Genomic DNA, 26,990 nt, shown 5'->3' on the forward strand with positions numbered 1-26,990 from the left:
TTACATTTTTAATACTTTTATTTGTCTTTTTTAGTACTAATATTTTAATAGCCATGCTGATTAGTATTTTAATTATTCTTCAATCCTAATATTTCTATGTTGGTCCTTAAGTCTTATATACAGTTCATCTGTCCTTAATCTCTTCTGAGTTCTGAAGATTCTTACAATTTTCAATCTCCCAGTTCTATCCTTTCCTGATCTCTTTCTTCTCCTTCTCCTGCTGTACGTAATCTCCCTCCATGAGTTTCTTCTTTCCTTGAATACAGGCTAGTAATCCCTCCTCGATTACTACAAATGTAATGACCTTGCTTTTGTACTGTGCTTTTCTCTGTGCTTGTTTTATTTAAGAGCACACTTTTTTTTTTTCAAAATTAACTATGTGCAAATTTAACCCAATTCAGTCACACTGTTTTCTAACACATGCTTGGTGTACTAATGATCTCAGTTTGTAACTTCTTCCAGAGGTTTCCGAAGACATGCTTAGTGATTTGTGAATTTTAGCATAAAGAATATGATAATTTTAAACATAAGGTTGAAGTGTCACACACTTTAATGTATTTTCTTTAAAACTAAAAAAACACTGTGAGAAAAATCCTGAAGAGATTCAGCAACATTCGTATGAGAAGAAGCTAAAATTTTACAGAATGCTTTAGAATGTAGCTGGAGTTGTGAGAATCAAATCTGACTCTCTTTAAGAACAGACAGAAGGAACAGGAGAGACAGAGAAGTGTACCATTGCAATGACATTTTTACCCTGCCACATTTCACTGTTTTTTTTGCAGAAGACTCAGACTAAGCACTGCGAATAGTGATTTGTAGAAATAAAAAGGATTTCTAAATTCAGCAAAAATACTTAAGCATTGCAAAAGTAGAACTTGGTGACTGAAAGCTGCAGGCATCTTAAGAACTCAGCATAAATGAAGGAAAGATGTGTGAAAGCAAGCATGTATTAAGGCCTTTATCAAATGAAGTTAATTTGCAGGCTGAAGTTAGTAACTAACACATTTTGGCCAAATTATTTCTATCCATGAGTGGATAAACTTAATTTTGAAATCAGTGGGGGATGCACTAATTTATTTTACAGTTAACCATATCTAAAATATATAGTACCACTGCCCTTGTCCTAGATGTTTAAAATTTCCTAGAAATCAGATTGCCTTCTTGTAAGTACAAAACTACTCTTTGAAATTACTCTTTGACCCTTTCTGGCTTTTTTTTTTTTTTTTTAATTAGAAAGCTTGTGTCTTTCTGAAATCAGACAAGCAAATGTCAGGGCCTACTTAACTTTTTTTTTCTATGAAAAAAAGCGGAATACATATTTTTGTATTGTATGTCAGCACATGCATTCTCTATGTAATTTCTAAACTTGTGGAATCTGAAAGTGTTATGAGCTACTGAAGATATCCTTCTTGTTTATGAATTAATACAGAACTTTCTGGAGTGCCAAAAGCAAGTAGTTCAGCTGTACTACTGTATCTCCATTACTGTGTGTTTCATGGTTTCAAAGGTGAACATTTGTCTCACTTTCCTGTAATGCAGATAAATCTGACTTTTCAGCTTTGTTTTGGAGGTACCCTGTGTTCTGACACCATTTAGCAATACAATCAAGATCTTACATGTGTATATTTAGGATACTCATCTCCTGGGATACAAGTTGTTATTCAGGTAATAATTCCTTTTAAAAGTTGTAACTCAGTTAGACTTGACACTTGGCATATAGTGTGGTTGTTCATAACGGACTTTAAAAATGCAGTAAGGGGAAGAAAGATAAAGATACACTGCGTATAGACTGTAAAAAAAACAACCAACCAAAACAAACCCCACTGATGGTTCTTTTCATGAGAAACATTTAAAAATAGTGTGATGTATTTTAGTGTGGTTCTGGAATACACTTTTTAAGTCAGTCTTCCATATCACAACATATAGTACTGGCTCGTGCTACATATATCCAAATCCATATCCCATTTCTGTTACTTTAATTTACATTGCAGAGCAGTCTTGGAATATACCAAATTAATTCCTTTTGGACAAGACTGAAATGGGAGCTGAGCGACATGGGGGCATTTAGTTCACTGTCCGTATGGAACCTGAGTCTGTGAAACAGGACTAGGGCTAGTGCGAAGTGACTCCTGAAACACGCCGTGTGAACGTCCGCGGCACCAGCTCTCTGCCTGCACATTCACACAGGGGAAGGAAGAGCCTGGTCTGTTCGTTGAAGCAACTGTGTCCAGCGTGTTGATGTGTTGGTGACAATCCTAGTAAAGAAATCTTGTTCTCAGAGTGTGCGTGGAGATGCAAGAAAGCCAAGAGCTTTAGTCTGAGGCTCTTTGCCTTTGAGCTTGTGGCAAGAACAAGGTGACAAGGCATTTGGAGTCTCTCACAGCTGTGCTCTGGAACATGATAGGTAGAATTCTAAATTACTTCACATAATCTTCTACATATGTCAAAGCAAGGAAGCCCTTTGAGGCTCACGGATTCCAAGTAATTCAAAGATTGGTATGTTTCCCCCTGCTTCCCCTGCCCTTAATACAGGATTCCAAAGAAAAGTAATGTATGGCTGAAATAACTGACTTCACATTTACAGCCCTTTGCACCTATAAAGCAAAAACTTCAAATACTTGTTAGTCTTGGCTTCTGCAGTGAATTTGCTTTACTACATCTCTTTATTTCTACTGTATGTATTTAAAAGTTATTATCAAAGCTCTCAAACTTGCCCAAAGACTAAGCAACTTTTTAAAAAAATCAAATCCACCTATAAACTCTTGAAATTTCCATGGCACCTATTAAAGTTCATCCTCATTTAGTTTCAACAGAAGGAAATAAACTTGTTCTCTAAGTTGGAGTCTAGTTATAGCCTTGGTTTCTTGATAGTCAAACTGGTAAGCAAACTGGGGATTAATCAAGAGTTGTGCTGCTTGTAAATATTGAAGAAGAAAAATGTTATTCAAGTGGGCAGTTACTTTATTTTTCACTAATTGTGTTAAAAATAGTGGATTAAATGTGCTTCAGGTACTTTTGATAATAATCATTTACCAATACAGACATACCATTTTTTACACGGGCAGGCTTCTGGTCCTGTGATGATCTTGAATACATTGCTCTTGCTGGTGACACAGGTTAACATCTCTGCCTTTTCCTTCATGTGGAAGATGAGCTGCTCAGAAGATTAATTGAATAATGCCAGTGAGGCATTTAGAAGATGTCAGAACATTATGAAAATAAGGGTTATTCCACCTGTCCTTGAAAAAAATCTAAGGAGACCTTTGACAAATAATTATTTGCACTTCTGATTTTTTCATAATTTTATAGAAAATTTTGGAATGAGTAAAGTAGTCTTTATGTACCTTGAGATGTATTTTATGGCGTTTTCACCATTAGTGAAAACTTCTATTTCATGTTATGAGAAAGCAGCTTCTTAATGACTAACTGTCTAACCAGGTTAGCTTGCATGATAAATCAAAACAGCAAGGTTCATTAGCCTTCGTGATGCTTTGGAATACATAAATTATGGAAGTTATTAGTATGTTCTGCATACAGTGATTGCGAAGTTATATTAAAATACACTTTCAGTGCAGTCAAAGTTAAGCAGTCAATTAGTCAAGTTTAAGAGGTGCTGAAGTTAAATTATTCTGTGTTTGCTTGTGTTAATGAAAATCATCATCTTCACTATTTTCAGCAAAAAAGTTCATGTAAAGCTCCAGTTTCAATTTTTCAGTACTGGCTCATGCAGAAAGATTCTTTCCATACATAAATACTATATTATTCAGTGTATGTGGGGGTGGAGTTGAGCGGCATCAATAATAGCATCCTACCCGTAACAGATCTCACCTCTTGAGATGTGACTTTCATTTTCGACTAATGAATATATTGTTTTCTTAGTAGCTGTGAAAAATCAAACTAACCAGCAGATCACATAGCCTTCTATCACCCTTTGAAAATTCTTCAAGAAACAAGTGAAATCGTAGTTGATGCTTGTTTAAATAGTTGTGGAAATCCTAAGCCAGCAGACTTCAGTACTGTGTGGGCAAATTGAAGGTGTCTGTATTATATGGAGCTGTCTTTCCCTTCCACAGAAAGGCAGTAACATCAGAGGTACAACATAATGTCCCATATGCATCTCTTTCTAGCAAAATCTGTTTTGTGCGTATGTTGGTTTTCATCCTAATATGTTTCTGTCCTTTTAAAATACTTTTTTGATCCTCGTAATTTAGTAGCCTTTCTTTCAGTGTATGTGTATTCGAATCATACGATTAATTCTAACACACTTGTTCCATCAGCTGTTCTTCCATATTAATGCTGAATTGGTAAAGATGGTGATATTGCCCTAATTTTTACCCCCAGAAGTTCATACAATATGTACTCCTAAGAACTTTCATATGAAAATACTCAAGTATGTTGTACTGAAATATTTAATAGACTTTAAGATATGAATCTTTAAGACTCCATATTTGTTTTAAGAAATAAATAAGATTATATTTATGTTAAGATTTTAAATCTTTTGAAAACAAAGCAAAACCTTGGAAATGTTTTTCATTACAGAATCAGAATATTATGCTTAATGCTAGGCACACTGTTTTACTTGTAAATTCCCTGAGATGCATCTGAAAATCAAAACAGACAGCAAAAAAGAGCTGTTGTGATTTACACAACAAAAGAACTGATTTTGACTACTAAGTAAACATTTTGGATTTATTTCTATATTTTTGTGTTTCCTTAAACGTTACTAAAATATCTTAATGTTTTGAGTAGTTTTGTAATTTATGATTTAGCTAAATTCTCTTTTGGAAATAGTGTGGAACCAAATGCAAGTATTTGTGTTCTGCTATCATTGACTAGCAGAGGAATGGAGGTGGGTTTTGCCTATTTATTCAAGGAAGGAGAGAGATGTTTGATTTGATACTGACAAAATGCAGGTGTGTGTGGCTTTCTGAAGCGCTTGTGACTCCTGGTTTGACTCACAAGTTGGTTTGACTTGCTAAAGACATCGTAAGGTCAAGAAGGAAGGTTTGGTGGTGAACATGAGTATCAGACGCCAGTCAAGATTTTTTTCTTCTGTCATGTTTGAGGTTGTAGTTAGTGACAGGTAATACACTTAGAAAATTATAGTGACTTCCATACATTTTAATTATTAGAGGTGAACCATTTCAAGAAATGTTTTAGCTTCTGGGTAAAACCAAACACAGATACTCCATGTTGGCTTCACATTTAATTTTGAGTATCCAGTAACTCAAATGAAAAGCTAAGAAAACTTGGATATATTACTTGTATTTTTTAAATAAACAATATAGATCTATTTTCTGGAATGAAGTGGTATTTCTGGTTCTGGGAAGCTGGTGTATTGTCTTTCTCCACTCAAAATTGGAGAACCGGTTCTTTATGAAATGATGTTTCTGTGTCTGAAAAAATGGAGCACATTTTTGAATTAATTTTGAATTACTCATCCTTTCATTGTGTTAAAAATAAAATTTGCATCTAAGTAATTGACCAAATTCAGATGGCTAACAGTGTAATTTGTGTTAGCTGGAAGTTAAACAACCTGGTCACATAACATCCCTAAACTGCTCTTCTGTTAACGTGGTAACTTCTTAGGTGCCCCTTCCCTTCTGTGACCAGGCATTCTTTTGGGGGACACAATGAAGATCTGTCTGGAATGTGTGGAGAAATTTCAAGAGTTTTTATAATTTTCTGATACCTGTCTTAATTATTTTTTTTCTAGCCGCCTGCTAATGCTGTTGCAATATTTTAGAAGAAATATTTATACATTGTGGCATATTTAGCTGCTGCCCTTGTAGGGAGAAGTCACAGTTTTATTATACAAAATCCCCACAGTTACTGACTGGGTTGGTAATTGCTTTCATCTAGTTTTATTTGTAGCATTATCACTGACTTCTGTCTTTCAGAGGAAGAACTTGTTTCCAAATAGATTCTTTATTTTTATCAGTAGTTTTCCCACCTCTATCTTAATTGCTTAATGTTTATGCATCATCCTGAAGTGTGAAATGCTGTGACAATTGATGGCTTTATGAATTCTTTCAGCAGTCTTCTATTCAATATGTTCTCATTTTGTTGTAGGTACAAATTGCAACCAAGATGGTAGGTTTGAAAGCGGGGGTACAGTTCAAAACTTCTGCCATAGGAGAATCTGTAATACCTGCCAGTCAAGTTCATTAAGTTATGTTGTTATAGCAACTGGTTAGCTTCTTTGAAATTTAAAATATCTTGCATCAAATAATTAGTCCTGCTTAATTGTATTTTATTGCAAAAGAGGCAAGTAATTAAAGGGTTCTTGCAATGGCTGTGGGGCCAGAAAGGGTCAGAAACTACTTGTAATTGGAATATATTTTGTGAATATAAATTAATAGGTCTAATAATCTTCATTCCCTAGGATGCAAAAAAGTATCTGGCATATTAAAATTGCTGTTGCTTGCTCAAAAACATTAATGGATAAAAATTAGCTCTTGGCCCCACTCTTTTTTTTTCCTCCTTTGTCTCTTCCTGCCAGCATTAGAAGCCTGGAACATGTGTGATGTATTTAGAGCTTCCCTGATGTGATGTCCACATAGACAGATGGCCCAATAACATCTGTTTTGGCCTTTTCATTGTGCTTCTCTGTATTTTGATGGTCAGTCATGTGGTGCTGCAGGTTCTTTTGTTTTTCCTCCTAGTTAGGTCCTCTGCATGGAACCTCTGAGCATTTGATCAAAGATAGCAGTCATCACAGTCCACAAATGGAGAGCTTTGGTGGGGGGAAAAGATTACTGACAACATAATATTTGGGATTTCAAGTCAGAATTGCCAAAGCAGTGAGAAAAACTAGTTCAACCGATCCTAGTTATGGACTCGGTGGTTATTGAAAAGCCAAGAACCTGCATTTTTTTCATGGTCCGAGGAAGTAATTTTTATATCTCTTTAAGACTTCTGGATTTGATTCACCAGCCATTTTTGATGCTGAGTACAGAATCCATCATCCAGCAGTAATAGTTCTTTGCTTAAAGAGAAAACTGTGCCATCCTGAAGGGGGTGAGGGAAATAAAAGAGCTGCTGAAGTGGTGCAATAGCTGTGTTGTGGACTGCAATGTGTGTAAAGCAGTACTGAGGTTTATTGCAATAGCTGCAATGGAAAAGGAAAGAGGAACAGAGGACAGCCCTGCACCTTATGTAAAAGTAAGCACAGTTAAAATATACCCAGCCAAAGCCCTACCAATCCTGAACATAGGTCAGTCAGTCTCTCGGTGACGGCAGGTGGAACTTTTTCATCTAATCCAAGCACTATTCTCCACGTTACTCATGTTCTTGCATAGTAGGGCTTTGCAGTTCTACAGTTGACAGACCCATCTGTTTCTCTTCATCTCCCAGCTTTGTTATCATCCTCTTTTTATGTTTTCTTTACCTCACAAGGGCATTCATACCTAGCTCTGTGCATAGGACTACATGTAGCAGGAGCTTGTGATAATCAGGTATGTGGGGCACAGGGCATTATTCCCAGGTAGCACCTCTGCCATATGGTTTTGAAATGGCTCTTTGCAAAGTAAAGTAAAGCTTTACTTCCCCCTCAGGCCTGCCTTAAGGTAGAAAAGTTGACTTATTTGTGGCAATGAACCTATTCCCTATCTTGCCAGATTAATTCATTGGAATATTTTTTTTTAAATTAAAACAAATGCTTTTCTTGAGCCTTTGAAAAAAGCAATGTTCTCTGATGAAAGCAGAAGAAAAAAGGGAAATTACAACCTTTTTTTCCCCAACAGTTGTTTCTAGATTGTGCTTTAAAAAAAAAACAAAACAACAAGACTTTGTGTCATCGTTCTACACCCTATCAGTCTCTTCCGACTTATGCTTTTAGTAATTGATGCCTTGCAGGATTTTTTGCTCTTCAATTTTGCTTTGGGCTTTCTGGATTTGCCTTCTGTTACATGCATATCATAGTGTTTGTTAATATTTAAGTTGGTTTTGTTAATATTTAACTTGTTTAGGTTTACAGTTACTGAGTGTTTAAAGGACATTCTTCTATTAATTACACAGCTGTAGTGGTGATTACTCTGTGTGTTGGGTGACTTGTATAGGGAATTCAAAGGGATAGTATTTTGAAACTGTTATTGCAATTTAATATATTTGCATGTGGAACCACTTCAGATACATAAATGCCCTACTGGTTTACCCTTATCAGTGTACTAGGATAAATTGTGTGTGAATTTGCTCAAATATTTGCAAAAAGCAAATTTCTGTCATTCAAAGGCAGCTAAAAGATTTATTTTCTAACTTCCCCAGATGTTAACAAAGCTTTAGAATGTACAGTGATCCCGCCTATGGCGTGAGTATAATTCCCATTTACACTTTTCCTCTAAATCAACTATTTCTTCAGCAAACCAAAGTTCCTTTGTATACAGAGTGCTGTATATCTGGTAGAGGGCTATAGTTATGGTTAATGCAAAAGCTATTGCTGTTTAATTTAAATATTAAAAAAAATTATATACATACCTGTTAGAGGCAAAATAGTATTGCATTTTGAAGTCTTCCAGTTAATACAAGGGGAAAAAATGTGGTGGCCATCATTTTGTCCCTTGATTTGCACTCCAAGCATTGCCATTTGATTTAAGTAACAGTACTTTTGGAAGTAATTTCGAATATATATATGTATGTTGGTTTTTGCTTTAAAATTTAGTCTTAACCTTAACAAATTTTACCAGCTGGCACAGATATGTTTGTTCAGCAGAAACCAAACAGATAAAAATATGCAAATATTTGTTGGAGTTACAGCAAAGATACGGAAGACATTCAGCTGTTTTTTCAGGATGAGAAGTGCTAGGCTTTTCCTTAAAACTGAACACTACCAAATGAATATGTATTAGTTTAACTAAGTATCAAGAGATTTAAAATTGGTGTTCCCAAGTATTTACTTAACTGCCATGATGATTTCTTAAAAAGGCATAAATCTCTATTCTCATTGTGTAACATATAGTGTATTACATCATAGGCCATCTTCAATTCAATTCATGCCTAAAATGGAGGAATTATATGCCACCCAGATTATTCTAAAGCATGTTAAAAATGTACTAACACTGTGAGATTTGCATTATTTATGAGAGATTAATAGTCATTTGCATGAATTTGTCATCATTCTGTCTTTTCAAAAAACAAAGGCTGAAAGTCTTATATTAGTTCTATTGGTGTAAATCCAGAATAAATCTCTATAACTGTGACTAAAACACGGTCAACTGAGAAGAGAAAACCCCTCTGCCAAGTATAAAAAATTAACTTGAAAGTCAGCAGAAATGTTCTTCGTTCTTCGCTTAACTTGGTCCCAAAATATGGAAAAGCATATATAGTCCATAGCTTCATAGGACACTGGAGGTCTGCAGAAAATCTGCCGTAGATTTTCCTTTAGTGTATTTTCCTTCTTTAGTTATAATCCTCCAGTCAGGGATTGAATTTATGATCTCTTTCATATGAAGGCAAAATTATCTGCTGTATTGCGCTTGCTCATTTAAATCTCTTACTGTGCATCTGTAACTACCTCATGCCAAAAAACTATCCCTGAACTGTGTTTCTTTGGTCTTCTAGAAAGTGTTTGGTGGTCAGGTCTTCAGAGGTTGAACTTGAGACATGACAGGTGATAATTACAAGACATGGGGTATCTTGGAAATATTTTTCTGCTTTGTGAGAGCTAGGTTGAAATACTGAAATTTAATTGACATGCCAGCTAAAGTAAAAATTGGAACACACCCCTGAAAATTATCAAAAACTATGTGTGTGATAACCTGGAAGTCCTATTTTAGTCAGATTATCAGCATGAGAATTTAGCAGGTTAACCTCAGAGGCAGGAGCAAAACTTACTGTGTTTTGCTCTTTGCTACCTCTTGAAGTCAGAGAATACTGCAATATGCTTCCATTTAGGAACGTAACCTGAAATAGATTTTGAATGCATTAGTTTTAAGAGACCATGGGTAACATTTATCAGAAAACTGGAGCAGCACAGTAAGATACATAAAGCTTGAGTAACTCTGTAATTTCATAGCTACTTTTAGATAGTTTATCACAATTGCTTTTATGGAATTGAATTTATTTTTTGTAAGGAATTACTTAAATACCATTATTTTAATAAGTATTCTTGCATTATGAAAGCATTTACTACCTAGTTTTCAAGTGAAAAGAAATAGGTACAAGTAAATGGTGGATATTTTGTCCTTGTTTGTCATAGCAGCATTGAAAATTACAGTCCTAGGGCTCTGGTACCTGGGAGTATGGCAGTGTCCTGGATGGAGGAAATAATACCATGAATTAATTTGTTGGGCTGACATTAAGACCATTCTCAAAGGCATTTATTTGTTGCATTCAACAGGTTGCTTGGAATTTCAAGGGTCTGCAGCAGAGCTGCACAAGGCAGTGCTGAATGCAACCTTCCTGCTTCTTGGACCGTTCTTCCTGCGGTGTATGCTGAAATGCAGGGCCGCAGCAGCAGAGGCTGCCTTCAAGAGATTGGGAGGATACGGATATTCCCAGTGCTTTGAAGGGAGAGGGCTGTTCAACAATTAGGTCACTTCTATGGTTTAGCATTTTCTTTCAACTTGCTTTCACAGGTCACCTTTTACTGACCTGTGAGTAATGAGGTCGTGTGACTGATGAGGCCAGGGAGAAGCAGGCAGAAATACTGGTAGTGGAAGCTGCAGGCATGATACGATTGTCAGCAAAGGAACCTGAACACTCTTCTGAGGCTACTTGCAAGTGGAGATCTATTTCCATGCCTCATTCTCAGCATCTTGGGAAGCAGGTGGGATCCAAATAGCAGTCACCGTCCTTAGGCTGAGTCTCCTGCTGCAGTTAGTTTTGTTCGTCACCTGAAGTTCTGGTTCTTGGAGACACACACTGCTGCTGTCTGGCCTAAACTAGTTCTGTTTCTGGGGAGAGGACAAAGCCAGTATTTCTCTCCTAAGGCTGTTGCTGACCTGGGTCAGTTTTACATCCCGAGTCCTTCAGCCTGCAAGTTAAGTGCTCTCTCTGCCTGACTAGAGAAGATCACCTGGGAGCTACGCTGCTAGCAGATCTTCCCCTTCAGCATCCTTCTCCTGTCCTTGGTGCTTCTCCCATCCCGCTGCTTGCACCCAACAGATGTGCGCTTTTATTCTCCTTTGCTACCAAGTGTAACCTTTCAGAAACTGTGCCCGGCATGGGGCTTGGCCCCTGCCCATCTGTCTCAGCCAGGACCACTTAGTAACCCTATGGAAAACAGCAGGCTGGAGCACCTACACACCTCCCGGCAGCTGCAAAGGTGGTCCTCCAGTACCCCAGACCCAGGTCAGACAGGGCTGAGGTTGGGCCTTGGAAGAAGAACTGTGCTGCTCCTTTCCTGACACAGGGTGAGGAAAAGATGTTCCTGCTGGCTTTTGTGGTTGTTACATCTGGTGGGTGACACTGCTGCTGACCTTGTGTTTGTATTGGGATGGTTTTAATTCAGGAACAGTTGAAAGGAGATGCAGCAAGCGTCTGGAAGAGTTAGCAGTGATGTTCACTGGCATTAAGGTCACCTGACCTTTTAGGCAAGGATGGAAGAGAAATGTGACTTCTTTTATATCTGCCTTTTTTAATGAAGTAGACATGGAAGAATTAAGAATATCCAAGTAGGTGACTCAGCACTCAACCTTCATTTTCATAGCTGGAGTGGGTTCAGTTTCATCTCCAGTATGCTGAATTAAGATCAACTCGTATCTGACCAGGCTCCAAATCCAGTATACAATAGTTTTCGTAGCTAATCTTTGTAGCATGTATACCTGTTTTGTATATTTTGAGCAAGAGGAAAGTCTGGAAAGCTTTTTTGATGTATGTAAAAAACTTCACAAACCCAACAAACCCAACCTGACGTGCAACAGAACCAGCAGAGTTAGAGTTTTTGTTATCTATAGCTGAAGCTGAACAGCAGATACATTAGTGTATCTGAACTTTGTTCAGCCATGCATCCAAAGATATGCAGCCTCACTTTTCCATGTGCATTGCCTATTATGTCAGTTCTTGGAAGAATCAAGCACAGTATTGTACTTAATGAATTTGAAAACACTTCGACCTCAGTTGAGCATTACTTAAGCGTTTCAGAAAATGTACCCTTAAACTAGCAGTTTTTATCTTCAAAGATATTTCTTTTTAGGGTGAACCTGCTGATTCTTGAAACAAACATATAGGGATAAACAAGCATTGGTTTTCATCACGTTGAGAAGTAGTTTTAAGCAGAGAGACTATGTCTTGTCTCAGATTTTGTAGTAAAACAGATTATTGGGTGAGCTGAATTTAAACTTTTATGTTGTACAGTCTAGGAAGGACTAAAAGTTCTACCATTATATGATGATGCTAAAATCTTGCATGTGGAGATGATTTGTACCCTGGATTACGGTGGAAACTACGTTAGTATGGTAGGAGTAAGCAATACTTTCACTGCTCAGAGCATATTCTGACATTGCACCGTAGCATCTTCTGGTATAATTATTCTGAAACAGCATTGTTAGTCTGAGGCTTGTCCCGAAAAAGTGTGGTTATCCATGACTACAGGGAGGCATCTAGAAAGATTTCAGTTTGATACAGATCTCCACATTCTGTCCTTTTTTTTTTCCCCCATATGCCACAAAAGATCCAGATTACAAATGCTATCCAGAGATAGGAAAGTAAAGAAACGCGGGGTACCCCATGTATATATGTATGCAGAGATCTAATGAAGCAAATGAACAACAACAAAAAAGAAAGTAAGAAAGCTGTGATTGTCTCTTTTTTCAAAATGGGGAGGTTCTACTTAAATGTTACAGCCTGCAAGAAAGTTAGGTACTTTACTGGCAAAGTCTTTTTTGCTGAGTATTCTCCATCATGCTTTTTTTATTCTAATACTTTTATTTTAGTAAAAATGAGATATTCTACTTTTTCCTGGTATCATAACAAATAATGGAAACATTACATTGATTTTAAAATAAAGTATAAAATCATTGCAGCATTTTAATAACTAAGTACAGATTATATGATTTGACATAAAGTGGTATACTAAATACTGCTGTTGACACATCTACATATTTTGTTGAAATTGTCTTTTCATTAGTAATGTATAGTAATGTTTTCAGCTCTTACACAGGACAATTTGCATGCATGCAGACATTTCGTATCCCACAAAATAGCACTTGGCTTTTGATTGACCCTGCTAGGAATAACTGCATTGTGCTGGTTCAATCGAACCCTTGAACTGCCATTTTCCTAGGTAGTGTAAACAAGCGATACTGTAGGATTTAGGCAGTATAGAACAGGTGAATCAACTTGGTAATCAGCAGAGACAGCATGCAGTACTGTGTGTATTTGTATAAATAATGGTGCGGTTATCAAGCCATGTGGACCAGTAAACCTCTGTGGTGCAATGCTTTTAATAACAGGTATAGCCTTTTCTTATACTCTTTAGGGATGATGGTCATTGGTGTGTCCTGTAGGTTTTCTATTAGGTTTAACATATCTGTGGTTTGTGTTGGTGATGGTGGATGATATAAATTTGGAGGAAAATCAGTTTGTTTTCACAATTTTCTGCATTTTAGAGCTGCAAAATGTAGTGTGACAATCTGTTTTAAAGGAGGCTTTTCAAGTTGTCCCTGATTTATGGCAGATATAGTTGTGAACGTTTTCAATTATGGAATAGGAAGTGTGAGAGAGGGGAGGATCAAATTAATATCAACTTTCAAATTATTAAATTATTTATATTAGACTGTTTTACACATCTACTATTTTTGCTCTTTTGTACTTACTTTCAACTTAGAACTGGGAGAAGGGTGATGATTCTTGCTTAGAAGTGAGCACATAGGGAGAGCTTTTTCTGATGTAGTTCATAACCGAAGTGAGTTAGAAAAAATGTTAACCTTGAGGTGACCTGTTTCCTAATTTGAGAGAGAATGTTGTTCCTCTTTGTTTGCCCAGTAGCATGACTACTTGGTATTATTTCTGTGATGAATACCAAAGACAATATTTTTGTTGAATAGTCATATGTTTTTTAAAGTGTGCAAAGGCAATCAAGACCAAATGAAGATACATTTTTATCAAAGACTTCGAATTGACCAATACATGGAGTTTATTAAAAAAACTATTAAAAAATAATAATCCGTGGAACCTCTATCCTCTAGCTCATAGTCAAACTAAACTTTTTTTCGTATGACTGAACTATGACTAGTTACTTGAGCTAGTCCGTAATGGTATGCTTTATTTCATTCTGTTCTCTTGTGCTTTTTTGTTTATGTGAGCTTATCTGAATCCTGCTTTTTCTTCTAGCACAGTAAACTCTTCTGCCATTAACTTGTCTTCTGCCTGACAGGAGGGTGCCCTTCGGCCAGAGCAGAGAGAGAAGCCCAGATGATACAGCAGGCTTTTAAAGGCAATGAACCCATTCATGACAGCAAGAGCTGCTGAAACCAGCCCCCACTATAAATAGTGACCTGTCATGTGCTAGATTGGATAAATTGGAAATAAAAAAATCTAACTGAACAAACACAAGCGAAAAGATTGCCTCATACTTCAGCTGGAAAGTTGAGTCTTGGCAATGGTCAGGAACAACAAAGATTTCTGATAGAAAGTATGCAAAGTTGATGCATATGAACAAGAAGTAACTTAGGAAACAGTTGCTTTCATGAATAATTTGCACTGGGAAAAAAAAGTTCACATTATGTAGTCCCAGGTGTCTTGAAAAATAGAACAGCAGCACAAAAGACAATAAAAATCTGTATCATTACAAAATAAAATGGAGCTGCTGAACAGCAGTGTGTTATTGAAGTTATACAGATATGCAAACCTTCTGCCTCAATCTAGTTATGTTTCTGTTGCCTGAGAAATATTTATTGGCATAGAAATAAAGATCTAGTTTTCTTTAAGGAGATTTTCATATGTTCCTCTCATATCTGTCAGTTTGAGTCAAAACCTTAAATATATTAACGTTCCCACCTTTTCCTGCCTTGTGTGTGATTAATTCTATTCTTGAATCAATATCTGACTGCAACTTTGTTTTCTTTTTTGTAGAGAACCCCCAGTTTGGTTATTTTGAGAAAAGTTAGCATGCGCTGGAGTACTTTCAGCTGTACTTGCAGTTCCCTGGGGTAATTTGCCAGCGTACCATTGTGTACGCTCTCAGATGGGGCGCTTTTTTCAATAAAGCCTCTGTGAAGTTAAATGAGAATAAGGAGCACTATTAACATGTAAACCCGTATGCATGGAAATACTGTAATGTTTGTGCTGTCTTCTGTAGCCATTGTAAGGGACTGAAAGGTTTTGATGCTTGCTGTGTCCCTGAGACAAGAGCAAGAAGAGGACGCTTCTAAAAAGCTTGCCGTCATCTTCTGTGTCTCCGGAGTTCTATAAAATAGGAATACTTGGCTGCCTTTCAACAGTTGTGTCCACTGAAGTATTATTGTTTCTGAATTACTTTGAGAATGCTAAACAAGGTGCACTTTTGAAGAGCCCAGAGTAGTGACAGAAATGTTGCTGAGGTTCTGCTTATTTTCATTGGGCTGGTGCATCATGGCTTGGCTGGTGCGCCATGGCAGAAGGTAGAAGGTCAGTAGGTTTGTGTGAGATGGTGGAGAAGCACTGAAAAGTGCTGTCTGTCAAGTCAGCGATGAGGTATTGCGGCGAAATCAGTGAGAATGACTTTATAAAACTTACTGAAACCAACAAACCCACAGAGAAACTACTCTGTTGGAAACCTGTTACTATAGTAAAAATAGTACTATTGCCTTTTAAAACTGACAGAGCAAAGGTGCAGGCGACAACAGAAGGAAGATTAATAGAGAAGGATGGTGCTTGCTTATAGGTTTTTCATTTCTAGACTGCTGTTTGGATACTTCAACAGCTTTACCCAAGGCACCCCACAGCAATGAAAGTGAACAGATTGGTGTCTCTCTGCAAACCATATTTAGTTTGAAGTTATTTTACATGAAATAATCTGAAGAATGTAATAGAACTACTTTTGAATAACATACCCTGCAGACAGAATAAATAAGGCTTCCAGAGTGTACTGGTTACTCAAATGCATAAGTCCTCAGAGTAAAAACTGTTTTAATGTTAGTTGGAGTGTTCTTTTGATCCTCTAGAAGGTACGTGCTAGCTATGTTTCCTTGGATAACCTGTTTGCTTTTGAAAGAACATGTGGGATTTATGTTATTAAAATCTGGATTCTTTAATGTGCAAGAAAAGAATATAGTGATACACAACTTTGCCACCTTTTAAAGTCGGAAGTTTATACTTAGATATTGTAAATATGCTGTTATTATTATTATGGAATGGTGAGAGGAGATGAGTAAAAAGGTGCTTAAGTCATCCTGATGGGACCAGTGTGGTGAAGGCTTATTTCATTGTTCAGACTATTACCCACCTTTGTTACTGCATACTATATACACACACAGACACACATAGGCTTTTCATAAATTTATGCATGCTCACAAAAGCATTTTGAAGGCTAATATATAGAGATTGTTAAATTGCAAGGCATCTCTACCTTTTGCAAGCTGTAATTTTAGGGACTGAGTGAGAACTCTAAATCTCTGTATAATCTTTTTTCTTTTGCAAATTTTATTCCTTTTCTGTTTCTGTATATTAGCATTGAAGACAGCCCTTATCAAAACTCTTAGTTTCATGGTTGAATTATTTAGTAGCTTGTAGTACATTCACCAGTTTTGCAGCTTTTCTTTAGAAATGATCTTCTAAAGAGCAGAGAAGGCCAGAAAAATTCTCACTTTTAAAACCTTTTCAATTTAAAGTTTAAAAATGTCTCCAGAGTATATTGTTTCTTGACCTTTTCTCTCACCAAAAAGGAAGTAGTTTAAGAAAAGGTTAAACAGCTAAAATGTGAAATTGTCGTGGTAGCTGAACTTAAACATTAAATAAAAGAGGTTTTGACTTACAGGTTACATATATATGCCCTTTGAAAAATCTTGTTTTGAAGATGGGTATTTGCCCTTTCACACGCTGTCCTGATGTACATGGAGCAGTGGGGGACTGGCCAGTCCTGTTCGGGAGACATGTACCTTTGGAGGACTGCCGTGAAAACTGTTGGGGAGGTATTTCTGTATTTTTGTTTTGCAACAGAAATCTAAACTCTTGAGCTTTAGAATACAGCTTTTTAGGTAATTTCTCTTACATTTATTAACAGATATGGCTCCCTGAAAAGGGGGACGATGGACCCTAGCCAGTTGAGTCTAAACCAGCTGTTGCTATGCGTAGGCGCTATTTATGGTCAGTGATGGAGGTGCAATTCCTGGTAGATTCAGGGTTTAATAACTGAGTTAAGTTTTTAAGAAGCACACTGAAAAGAAAATGTGTGGTATAGATTTTCAAGCTGAATAGTATTTTTTATCCTTTGACTGAATCACTCAGTTTGCCATAGTGGAAGATAAGTGCAGTTTGCTGCAGCAGGAGCAGATGATCCTTCCTTCTGATCAGAGACCTGTTGCTTCTAGTCAGTTTGGTTTGTGTGAGAGAACCGAGGAGAGAATGGAAAGTGTTAAGAAAAGAGCATCAAAATGGGATGTGTGTTCAGTAGCGGTTTCCCTTTCACTAAAGCATTTTTGTTGAAGAGTGACTCAGGACTAGTAAAGCAAAGCACCTGAGGATTAAAAAAGTTACCCTTTGTAAATAAATCCTACTCTAAAAATTATATGTGAAGTTATATATTTTCCTAGAGTGTATATTCTTGGTGCAGAAAGATATACTAGAGGCTTGTTTCTTTATATCCTTGGTGAAAAAGCATTATCCATGAAGATAAATACTTTCATCAGGGCGACTACAGATCATGGTTTTTACCTTAACATATTCCAGTGCCATACTATTTTTCATGTTTTGGAAGAAAAGGAACACCAGCCATAAATGCTGAGAACCTTTCTGCTGAATCCTTTATTTATTAGTTGAATGTGCAGCAAAGTGCAACAGTGTGTAGGTGTAGCCATATCAGTGTTGTTTGTAGATACACATCTTTGGCAGAACTGACTGTACAGGTACTTCTTAATGTGTACATTTTGGCTTCTCATTTACTCTGCAGAATTGAATGCTTGTTTTAGTCCAACCCTGCCCAGTGGGTTTGTTATCAGGAGTATCAGAGTGATAAGAATAACAGTCGGTGTCTGTAGACCAAGAAGCGTCTTTTTTGAACAGAGGTATGGCCATAAGTTGCAGTAAAACACTGCAGGTTTGAAGCCTTGTGTGAAAGGTGGCAGGCAGACTTCAAATCGTTTCCACTCACTTTTGTGTTATGTGGCTGTGTTTTTACTAGGTCATAATTTTTAAACTTTCAAGGGCCAGTTGTGGCAACTGAATTGATACTTCACCTGCTCCACTATTAGCAAGAAAGAATGTTCTGGGGAACAAAAATATTGCTTTGGCTAAGTTAAATCAAGGCCTGTTTAAAGGAGCCAGACTGGCAGGTCTCTGTTTAATAACGAGTATTTGCAAGGTAGATGCGGAGGTGACATCTGCCTTTTGTTGCTATTCCCAATAATCCATGCAATTTTATCATTTACACATGCTACATTGGTGCTTTATTTGAGACTTGCATCAACACTTCAGGTACTTCATCCGTGCTTGAAAACAAAACCTTGTTTCAGGCTAGGACCAGAGAAACAGCCTGACTTTCTCTGCAAATGGTCACCAGCTTCCCAGGAAATACGTGGTACAGGGCGGTGAAGCTGAGTTTTCAGCATTTAATGTACTGCTGAGGCAGCATGGTAAAAGAATAAAGCTGGGAAGTTAGGAGCTGACGGATGAGAAGGCAAATGAATTAGTCTGGACAGGCATATAAAACCAAATGTAAACTGGGACAGTGGCAGTCGAAAGAGGGATAAATCAGAAAGAGAGGAGAGAAAACCAGCAATAAATGAGTTGAAAGGAAAAGAGTTTGGTGGGAGGTGGCAAGAAGAAGGAAGGCTGGCTGTGATTAGCTCCCTACCAGTCAATCCCTTTTCCTCTTTGAAAACCTGGAGGTGCATCTAGATCTCTCGTACCCCCAGCATACCAATATCCCATGCTTGTCTAGTTCAACATGATGGAATATTTCTCTTTCCAATTTTTTATTTTTTTTTTTAAATAACTGCATATAAAATATTTGTCAAGTACTGCTTCAACGAGGAGCTAAAATGTTCAGAGTGCTTGGGTAGGCATTAGTTTGAGTCAAGTAAATGTGCAGTATGATAGAGATGCTGCAGTTTTACACGGGAACCCTTCTGCTTATGATGCACATAGTGGGATAGTGCGGAGGTAATGGGAAGTGAGGCCTGTCTGGGAGATGTTGCCTGTAAAGCTCCTGGATCTTTTTACGGCAAAAAATTGAATCGTGACTGGGGCAGATGACTACAGAGGGGGAATGGATCGTTCCCAGATTGGGGCAGTGGAAAGCCTGTGTGAACAGCTCTGGTTTGTTGCTGCATCTCTTCCAGACTCTTCACAGCAACTTGTTGTCTGGTTGAAAAATGTGAAACTTGACTTACGGAAGTGTTGAGTATGCAGCTGCGATACAGGAGCCTATTGTTTTGAAGGTTGTACTTTGAATTTTTGTTATCCTTAATACAGAGAATGTAAAAGCCAAGTTAATACGTTTCAGGTAGGTTCCCCAAAATTAATGGATAGTAGTGACAGTATTGGGCCTAATATTTCTTTTTTTCTCCCACTCAAGCTTGGTGCTAGTCTCATCAGCATAGATGTGATTTGAAGACAAACTTGTTCATTTTTGCTCTTACATACTGTGGTGCTAAAAGCCTAGAGGCAGGAGGAAGGGAAATAAATTGTCTGCCTGGCTGGGCTGTGTTCTCATTAAATGCAGTGTGTGCCTGAACAGCTTTAAAATAATCATATATATTACATATAATAGGCTATAATAATTGTTTCAAGTTGCATTTCTAATTTTAAAGCTTGCTTGTATGTTTGTTGACCACTCTTTAATTTTGTTGGGACTTTGAGCTTGTGAAATTAGGATTTCCCATCTGAAGCCATACCTTCAGGAATAAAGCTGTGTGCCAGGATGTGTTGTCTGGTACTTCTTGTCTTCTGGGCTGTAACACCTTGGTCCCATGTTCTACATGAGGGTTGTTTCCTGTCATGACTGGACTCCCGATTCTGGAATGGGGCAATGTGTTAAAAGCTATCCTTAAATTTTAAATACACAATACTAGATCTCTTTGCATATTTCTCTAGTGGAGCAACGTAAAATTTTGTGTATCTTACAAAGGAGTGGGCAGGTTCCAAGGTGTAACTTGCATTATTTGAAAAGGTGCATTGTTCCAGGGCATGTGTGTGTTGGGGAAGAGTGCAACAGCTCTGCCATGTGTTTGCTTATGTAGATGTTTAAATAGCATGCCTGGCTTGTGTTCATTTAATTTAAATACGAAATGAAAATCTTTTCTAAAACTGCTAGTAGTAGGCAACAATTTAACGATATATGAATGAGCAAGCCACAACAAAAGAGTCAAGATATTCCCTGCAATGGTGAATGTTGTAATTGTTTAGAATAATACAGAAGGAGAGAATAAATCTTTCTCAAACTAAGAAATACCAATTTTTCTATGGGTTTTTTTGGAGTATATAGTGAGGTGGAATTTCAGCACTGATGGAGGCAGGATAGTGGCTGATGGAAATCAGTTATAATATCTTTTACATAGGAGATGGAAATTTCTTATTTCATAATAAGATGATTTGAAGGCAACTTTCTCCATGCAAATCCTACCATGAGCAGAGATTTTATTGCAAGAATGAGACACACTGTGGAAGAGATGGTTTTGATAGATGTTGCAAAATTAAACAAAGAATTTTAATGGTACCTTATGATCACCGTGTTTGCCTGTGATAGCTTTTTATAATCATGATAGAGTACTGATAATGGAACTTGGAATTAAAATTCCTGATACAATTCCCAAGGGAAAAAAAGGAACTGATGGTGCTTGGCCGGTGGCCAAATAAACCCCCTAATGTTTAGTCAGGGAAGCTGGCAGCAGAATGAAGTTCAGCCTTCTTGCTGGCCAAAGATGCAGGTTAATAAGAGACAGAGGAGCATGTGATAGAGACTTTTGCTTTCTGTGACACCCGCGTGGCTTCTGTTGCTGGCAGTAGCTTGCCATCTTCTGGCTTTCTCACATTTCTCACAAGCAGCTTTGTTTCCCTTGTGCAGTCAAAAATGCAGACACAAGGAGACACTGTCTCTACACTGAGATGATCCTGTGAGCTAGACAAGAACATGAATTTCCAACATACTAACTATTCCACACTGGTTCCCTATGCAGTTTTTTGGGGTTCAAGTAACATTCTCTCCTCACTTTACATCGAGTAGGGATGAGGTAGGTCATTCCGTGTTCAAAGTGTCCGTGCAAGAGAAGAATGCCAAGAAGCAAGCGGTATCAAAATTTCATATGCAGAATTATTTAGCAGTAATTTTTCCTTGAAAACAAGTTCTTTTTAAATTTCATTTTTAGAAGATTAACTAAACCCCTTTTATAGAACATTTTTCCTGATCATATAATAGTGGTTTATAATTAAGAATTTCATTGATTAGCCTTGGAGGACACAATTAAGTACAGCCTAAGGATGACTTCAGTTCCTGTACTTGGGCATATAGGAACCAGACTGTAGAAATATCAAAGCACTGCCTTCATGTGCCTTTATAGATTTGTCAATTGATAAATTAATTCATTGCTTAAAAAAAAAAAACAACTAAAAATTTGAACATAGCAAATTGTAAAGTAGCTCAGGAAATTAATTGTCAGCCAGAAGATATTTTTGATACAGTGTTCAACATCTAAGCATGGTAAAACTGATTTTTCAGAAACTTCTTCATTGTCATTTCATAACTGCTTTTTAGAAAAGTTAATTCCATATATATGTTTTTAATTTGTAGGTACATTGAAACCTTGAAGGAGCACAAACCAAAAATTGTCTGGGATGAACAAATTGCTGAACACTACTTCGAATACAAAAAGTGAGTTACATTTATTAACTTATCATTCTGCAAATATTTTTGGGCATGGCCCTGTACACAGTGAATTACCAGCTAACTATAGTATGCAACAAATTGAGCAAATGGAAATTCTGCTGTTTGTGATCTGAATATCAACACTGAACTGCAGCAGAAAAGAGTGCGTCAGGTGAGAGAAGTAAATCAGGGAAGGATTAATTAGATACCATAAGCTAAAACAATCGTTATAAGAGAAGTCTGATGAGTCATATCTTTAGAAGTTATCCATCAAAGTTATCTGCTGAGTATCAGTTAATCAGAGGCTCTGAGATTAGTACTGGGAGCAGTTGGGTGATTACCAACAGTGCGGCCAGAAATAATTCTGGGAAAAATCTGTGAAACAGGAGCCTAATTTTACAAGTCCTAGCGGTAAGGTTGGTCAGGCAACAGACTTCCACTAAATGGAATGGACTGTAAAGAAATGTCATGAGAATAATAATATCAAGTGACTTCCAGGTCAAGTTTCTAAGATGACTGAGAGCATGAAGAGGAAGAGTAATAACTTTCTTTGTCCTCCCTTTTTCCTCGTGAAATGACAAGAGGATTCCTGATGCTAGGAAGAACCTGTTTAAAACAGATTTAAAAAGAAACCCAGCGACATCTTATTAAGCCTCTGATAATTTGCTATTTTTTATGGAAATTTACAAAAATATGGTAAAATTATACAAAGGAATTCCACCTACTTCTACAAAAGTATCTTGTATATCACTCAATGCGTTGTTGATGTGAAGACACGCCACTGAAAAAGAGTAAAAGACCTTTTAGAGTACTTTAAGAAAAAAAATAAGTCAGAACTACTTTATTTCCCAAATACCTTCTTGGTTTAATTTTTTTAAGTTAACAAACACTCAAAACAAAGAAACAAACAAAAAAAGCAACCCTGAAAAATGTCCTGCTTTTATCTTTTTTGTTTAATTTTAAAAGTTTCTCTCAGCCAGTAATTTTCTCTGGACTTCTCAGCAACACACATTTCCTATCAGGGAAAAAACGCAATTTACTTGTTGGTCAGAAGTGTTTCAATTTATTTTCTGTGTCTGTATGAAAGGGCTTGTATCTGTGTTCCTTCATATTTAATTCTTCGGTATCCTGTTACAAAATTCCTTTGTGCCAAACAATTAGAAGGGGTTTTGTGTTAACTAAAGGAATAAATCAGAAGTTTTGTTTTACCACTCTTCAACGTACAATTCAATTGGAGAGACAGTGAACACTGGGTGAAAGCTTGCTCTCAAAAAGGTAAATCTGAGGGCTGTTGGAATGGCATGCTTTTGGGACTCGTTTTTGAAACACATTTCCTAAACGTCTCCTTGCAAACTGACTGCTTGTCAGTAGTACTGCATCATTTGCTTTGAAAGCCAATTTTTGGAGATTCTTTTTTGCGGGCTTCTGGAAGGAATTCTTCATGCATAAAGCACACTGGATCTGAAAATCACTCCAAACGTCCCTTGCTGTGCTCTGCTTGGCAGGCAGCCGCGTGGCTTAGCGTGTCTGCAGTGGTTGGGCTGGCTGCAGGGAGGGTTATTTAAGGGAACTTTTTTGGTTACCGCTTTGGTTTGCAAGGGTTCGGTTACACGGGATGGGGATGGAAGCCAAGCCTGAAGTATGCTTCACTGGTAAAGCATCTCATCTGGAAATCTTGCATCTCTGCAGTTGCTAAGAAATCATCATGAATCTTTAAGCAAAGCACAGCTAATGATTTTGATGTAGCACCCAGAGACTATTACAAGTAGTTACAGAAACCTGTTGTCTCTGAGTGCTTGTCCTAGTGCACTTTACAGGTGAGCGTGCATTTATGTAAGTTGGGAGATTTTAGGAGCAATTCCTACTTGGTCTGTCCACGCACTCTGCATTTCCTTCCAGTCTAACCGGTAAAACGGTGCTGTGAGACCACTTGTAACTCATCCTTCTCATTATTAGGGGATGAAAATGCAGCCTTGGTATCTGTGCCCAGTGTGGCTTGCCCTGTCTGTATATTTTATACAGCTAGCATTTAATTGAACCTGAAAAATAGTTATTTGGGGAATTGGGGAAAATCTTTCACAGTTTTCATCTGACAACAAAATGTCTTCATCTTTTTCAGATGCGCATTTAGTAGGCTCAACTGTTTTACTATCTGACAGTTTTGTAATCCGGTTGCAACAAGATATGTCAGCGTGTTTACTTAGATCTGGTATCAGACCCTCTCTGCTGTGAGATCTCTTCTTGGATCCTCTATTTTTGCTGTCAACCTTTTAACTTCTCCTAAGAGCTGCCCTCCTTAAAGGCCGCTAGTATGGGGCACATAAGTACCTCCTCTGACTCTGCCTGTACTGTATTTCATTGTAACCAGTTCTTAGGAAAAATGTTACACCCAAAATTTGGGACTTTAATCATGAAAGTTACCTGATTTCTTCTCAAACTTTGTGCTAGTGGTAGGAAACTCTGCTCTGTTCTTACGGTGTTTTGAAAGGGCTTGCCCTGAAGTCTTTTAAGGAATCCTTTAAACAGCCAGGGATTTTTGTTCTAGTTGTGGCACGATGCAGTTGCTGTGCAAAGACTCCTCTAGCAGGTCTTTGACGGTACACAGTCATGTTTTGAACTTTCTAACTTTCCAGCAGCTAGCACTGTCAAAGCCCATTGAAGTAGGATGATTTTGTCAGGAGGACCTTTCTGACAAATATTCCTGAAACTGAAACATGCAGGACAGTGTCATGGTTGCATATTTGACTGTCAGATGTGTTGTGTACCTTCTTTTAACAGCTTTTCCTTCCCCACCACTTTGGATTCATGTGCTGTGCTGTATTTCTATCTACAGTAGAAAAAGGGCAGGAGTAGAACTTCTTATCTACAGTAGAAGAGGAAGAGAGGTAGAGAAGACTTTGGCCTGCCCCTGCCCCTGCCCTCAGTAGATAGAGTAGCCAGGTGCAAGTATGGAAGGAATGGCAAAAGTGTCTGATTTCAGAGACAGAGTGACTCAGGTTCCAGCGTGGAATGAGCGTTGGGTAAGAAATCTCAAAGTTCCAAGGTACTAAATGGCAAGTAGTGTCTGTCTTTGATATGGGTTTATTAATGCTCATGTGCTGAACATACTAGCCTATCTTATTGTTAATAGCAGTCACTTCTTCAAAATAAAATCAGCAGTTTTCTTCAGCCCTGTCTTTGTTTCCTTGTAGTGGGAAGGAATAAACCTGGTTTCAAATTCTAATCTCAGATAGAAATGCTATGGGAATCTATCAAATCTGTTGTGACTATTTGGTTTTCCTGTTTTGCAGAAATAAAGGAGGAAAACATGCAGTCTTCTACCCAACGCTGAAGGTAAGTGCCACTTCTTCACGTCAGAGGGCTGAAAGAGGAAAGAGATGTTTACTTGACTTGTTGCATTATTGAGACACTTCAGAAAATATTGAACTGGGTTTAGGCTTTTGTGAACAAAGTTTACCGTTACGTAGTTGTTATGGTTCAAAGCTTCAGCTGCTTGTACAAGAAGATTGTTTTTTTCTGTCTCATGCATAACGGGGTTTGGGGATCTTTGAAGACAAGCCAAGTCTAGAGATAAGGTACACCAGGACAAAGCAGTGCACAGTTCATGTGCTAATAGACATGCTGCTTGTCAGGGAAGAGACTGAAGAAATTTTCCTTCTGATAGTGTTGGCTGGAAGCTTGGGGAACTTTTGCCTTCCTCTGTAATGGGGTTCTGATTCTCCCTGTCAGCCTACATCACCCTGTTTTCTTCAGTTCTGTTTCTGTGGAACATATTTTAGTGTTTTGAAAACTTAAGCATTTGGCCTTGGCAGGCCATACAATTTCTGTCTATACAATAGGCTGTAATATACCAGAATGCAGGATAAAGTGGTTACTTGCAGCCTTGGTTCCTAGGAAGCTATATTTAGATTTTCTCAAATTAAGCTAAAGGCAGTACGTTAAGCCTCTGCTGGCTTTTAATATTGGAAGGGAATTGCTTCTGTAGTGGAAGTATATCATATTTACAGAGAACAGAGACATTTAGTATGGTTAAACATACATATTTGTATTGTTGTTCTAAGTGTCTTCAGTGATAAAGTTTTATTTTACCCCCAAGACATTTCTGGGGTGAGTTAGAATTTCTGTACGCTGTGAAATGATAGCCTGAATAAGAATGGTCCTTTGCGTAGTTCATAAATCTGATTTATTTCTGTGGCATTTTGTCTATTTAGATAGTTATCTTTTATTAGGTCATTGAATTAACTGGTGCAATTAACTGTCTCTTGCTGAATGATTGCTTGCTAACCAGAGAGTATTTGAAATACAGACTAGGTTTTTCAGTATCTGGTTCAAGGATAGATGCTTTTAAAAAAACTGATAATGGCATGAAGAACTGGCAGCATGGAGTGTCTAATGTCTCTAACTAAAAGGTAGTTGCTTTATGTGTCTTTGTCTTAGTCCATCCAGTTGCGCATAGAGCTTGCAAAAGAATTGGGCACTGGAATATCCATCTGGGAACTGGGACAAGGCCTGGACTATTTTTATGACCTGCTTTAAAATAAGAGATGATCTGGAAAAGACTTTATTTGCTTCACTGAGACTCCACCTTCAATAATTTGGGTAGCCTGCAGAGGTGATTTTTTAAACATTTTTTTGTAATTTATATTATATCTGTATTAAACTTTCATTTTTTCCAATAAAAAACCTTTTCTGATTTGCCACACAGACATGTTTGTTCGTATCTGGTAAAATTGAGAGAAAAAACCCCCAAAAATCCAGAAATTTCTTTTAAAGCTCCTGAATTCAGAGTCATTGAAAATAGACCAACATAGCTGGGATGGTGTCAGAATTGAAAATATTTTCTGAAATGTTTTCTACAAGAAATAAAATGTACAAGTTGGTGCCATCTGATCAAGATTTCAGGCAGAGACCTCTGAAACTGTTGCTGGTCATAACCAAAGTAACTGAACAAATAATTCCATCAGATTATGTCCAGCAAATTTAGTATCTGCTGGACCCTTTGCATCTTGCTGACTTCTGATAAGGTGAGTCAACAGAAAACATTGTGGGAGAG

At 37.4% G+C, this 26,990-nt stretch overlaps 1 protein-coding gene across 9 annotated transcripts in view; it reads left to right on the plus strand.

The window, feature by feature from the left end:
• Nucleotides 1–26,641, plus strand: part of CHID1 (chitinase domain containing 1) — a 128,027-nt gene extending 101,386 nt beyond the window's left edge. For 7 of the 9 annotated variants that reach the window (XM_040609191.1, XM_040609194.1, XM_040609189.1 and 4 more), the window contains 3 exons: nucleotides 21,863–21,943; nucleotides 25,228–25,270; nucleotides 26,375–26,641. In XM_040609191.1, coding sequence (XP_040465125.1) covers nucleotides 21,863–21,943; nucleotides 25,228–25,270; nucleotides 26,375–26,473 — 223 coding nt within the window. In that variant the 3' untranslated portion in view covers nucleotides 26,474–26,641. Of the gene's footprint in view, nucleotides 1–21,862; nucleotides 21,948–22,116; nucleotides 22,119–25,227; nucleotides 25,271–26,374 lie in introns of all 9 variants that reach the window. The other 2 variants (XM_040609196.1, XM_040609197.1) reach the window with 2 other exon arrangements.
• Nucleotides 26,642–26,990: the final 349 nt, after the last annotated feature.

This window comes from Falco naumanni, chromosome 10 (assembly GCF_017639655.2).
Source record: "Falco naumanni isolate bFalNau1 chromosome 10, bFalNau1.pat, whole genome shotgun sequence".
In the NCBI taxonomy this organism is placed as follows: Eukaryota; Metazoa; Chordata; class Aves; order Falconiformes; family Falconidae; genus Falco; species Falco naumanni.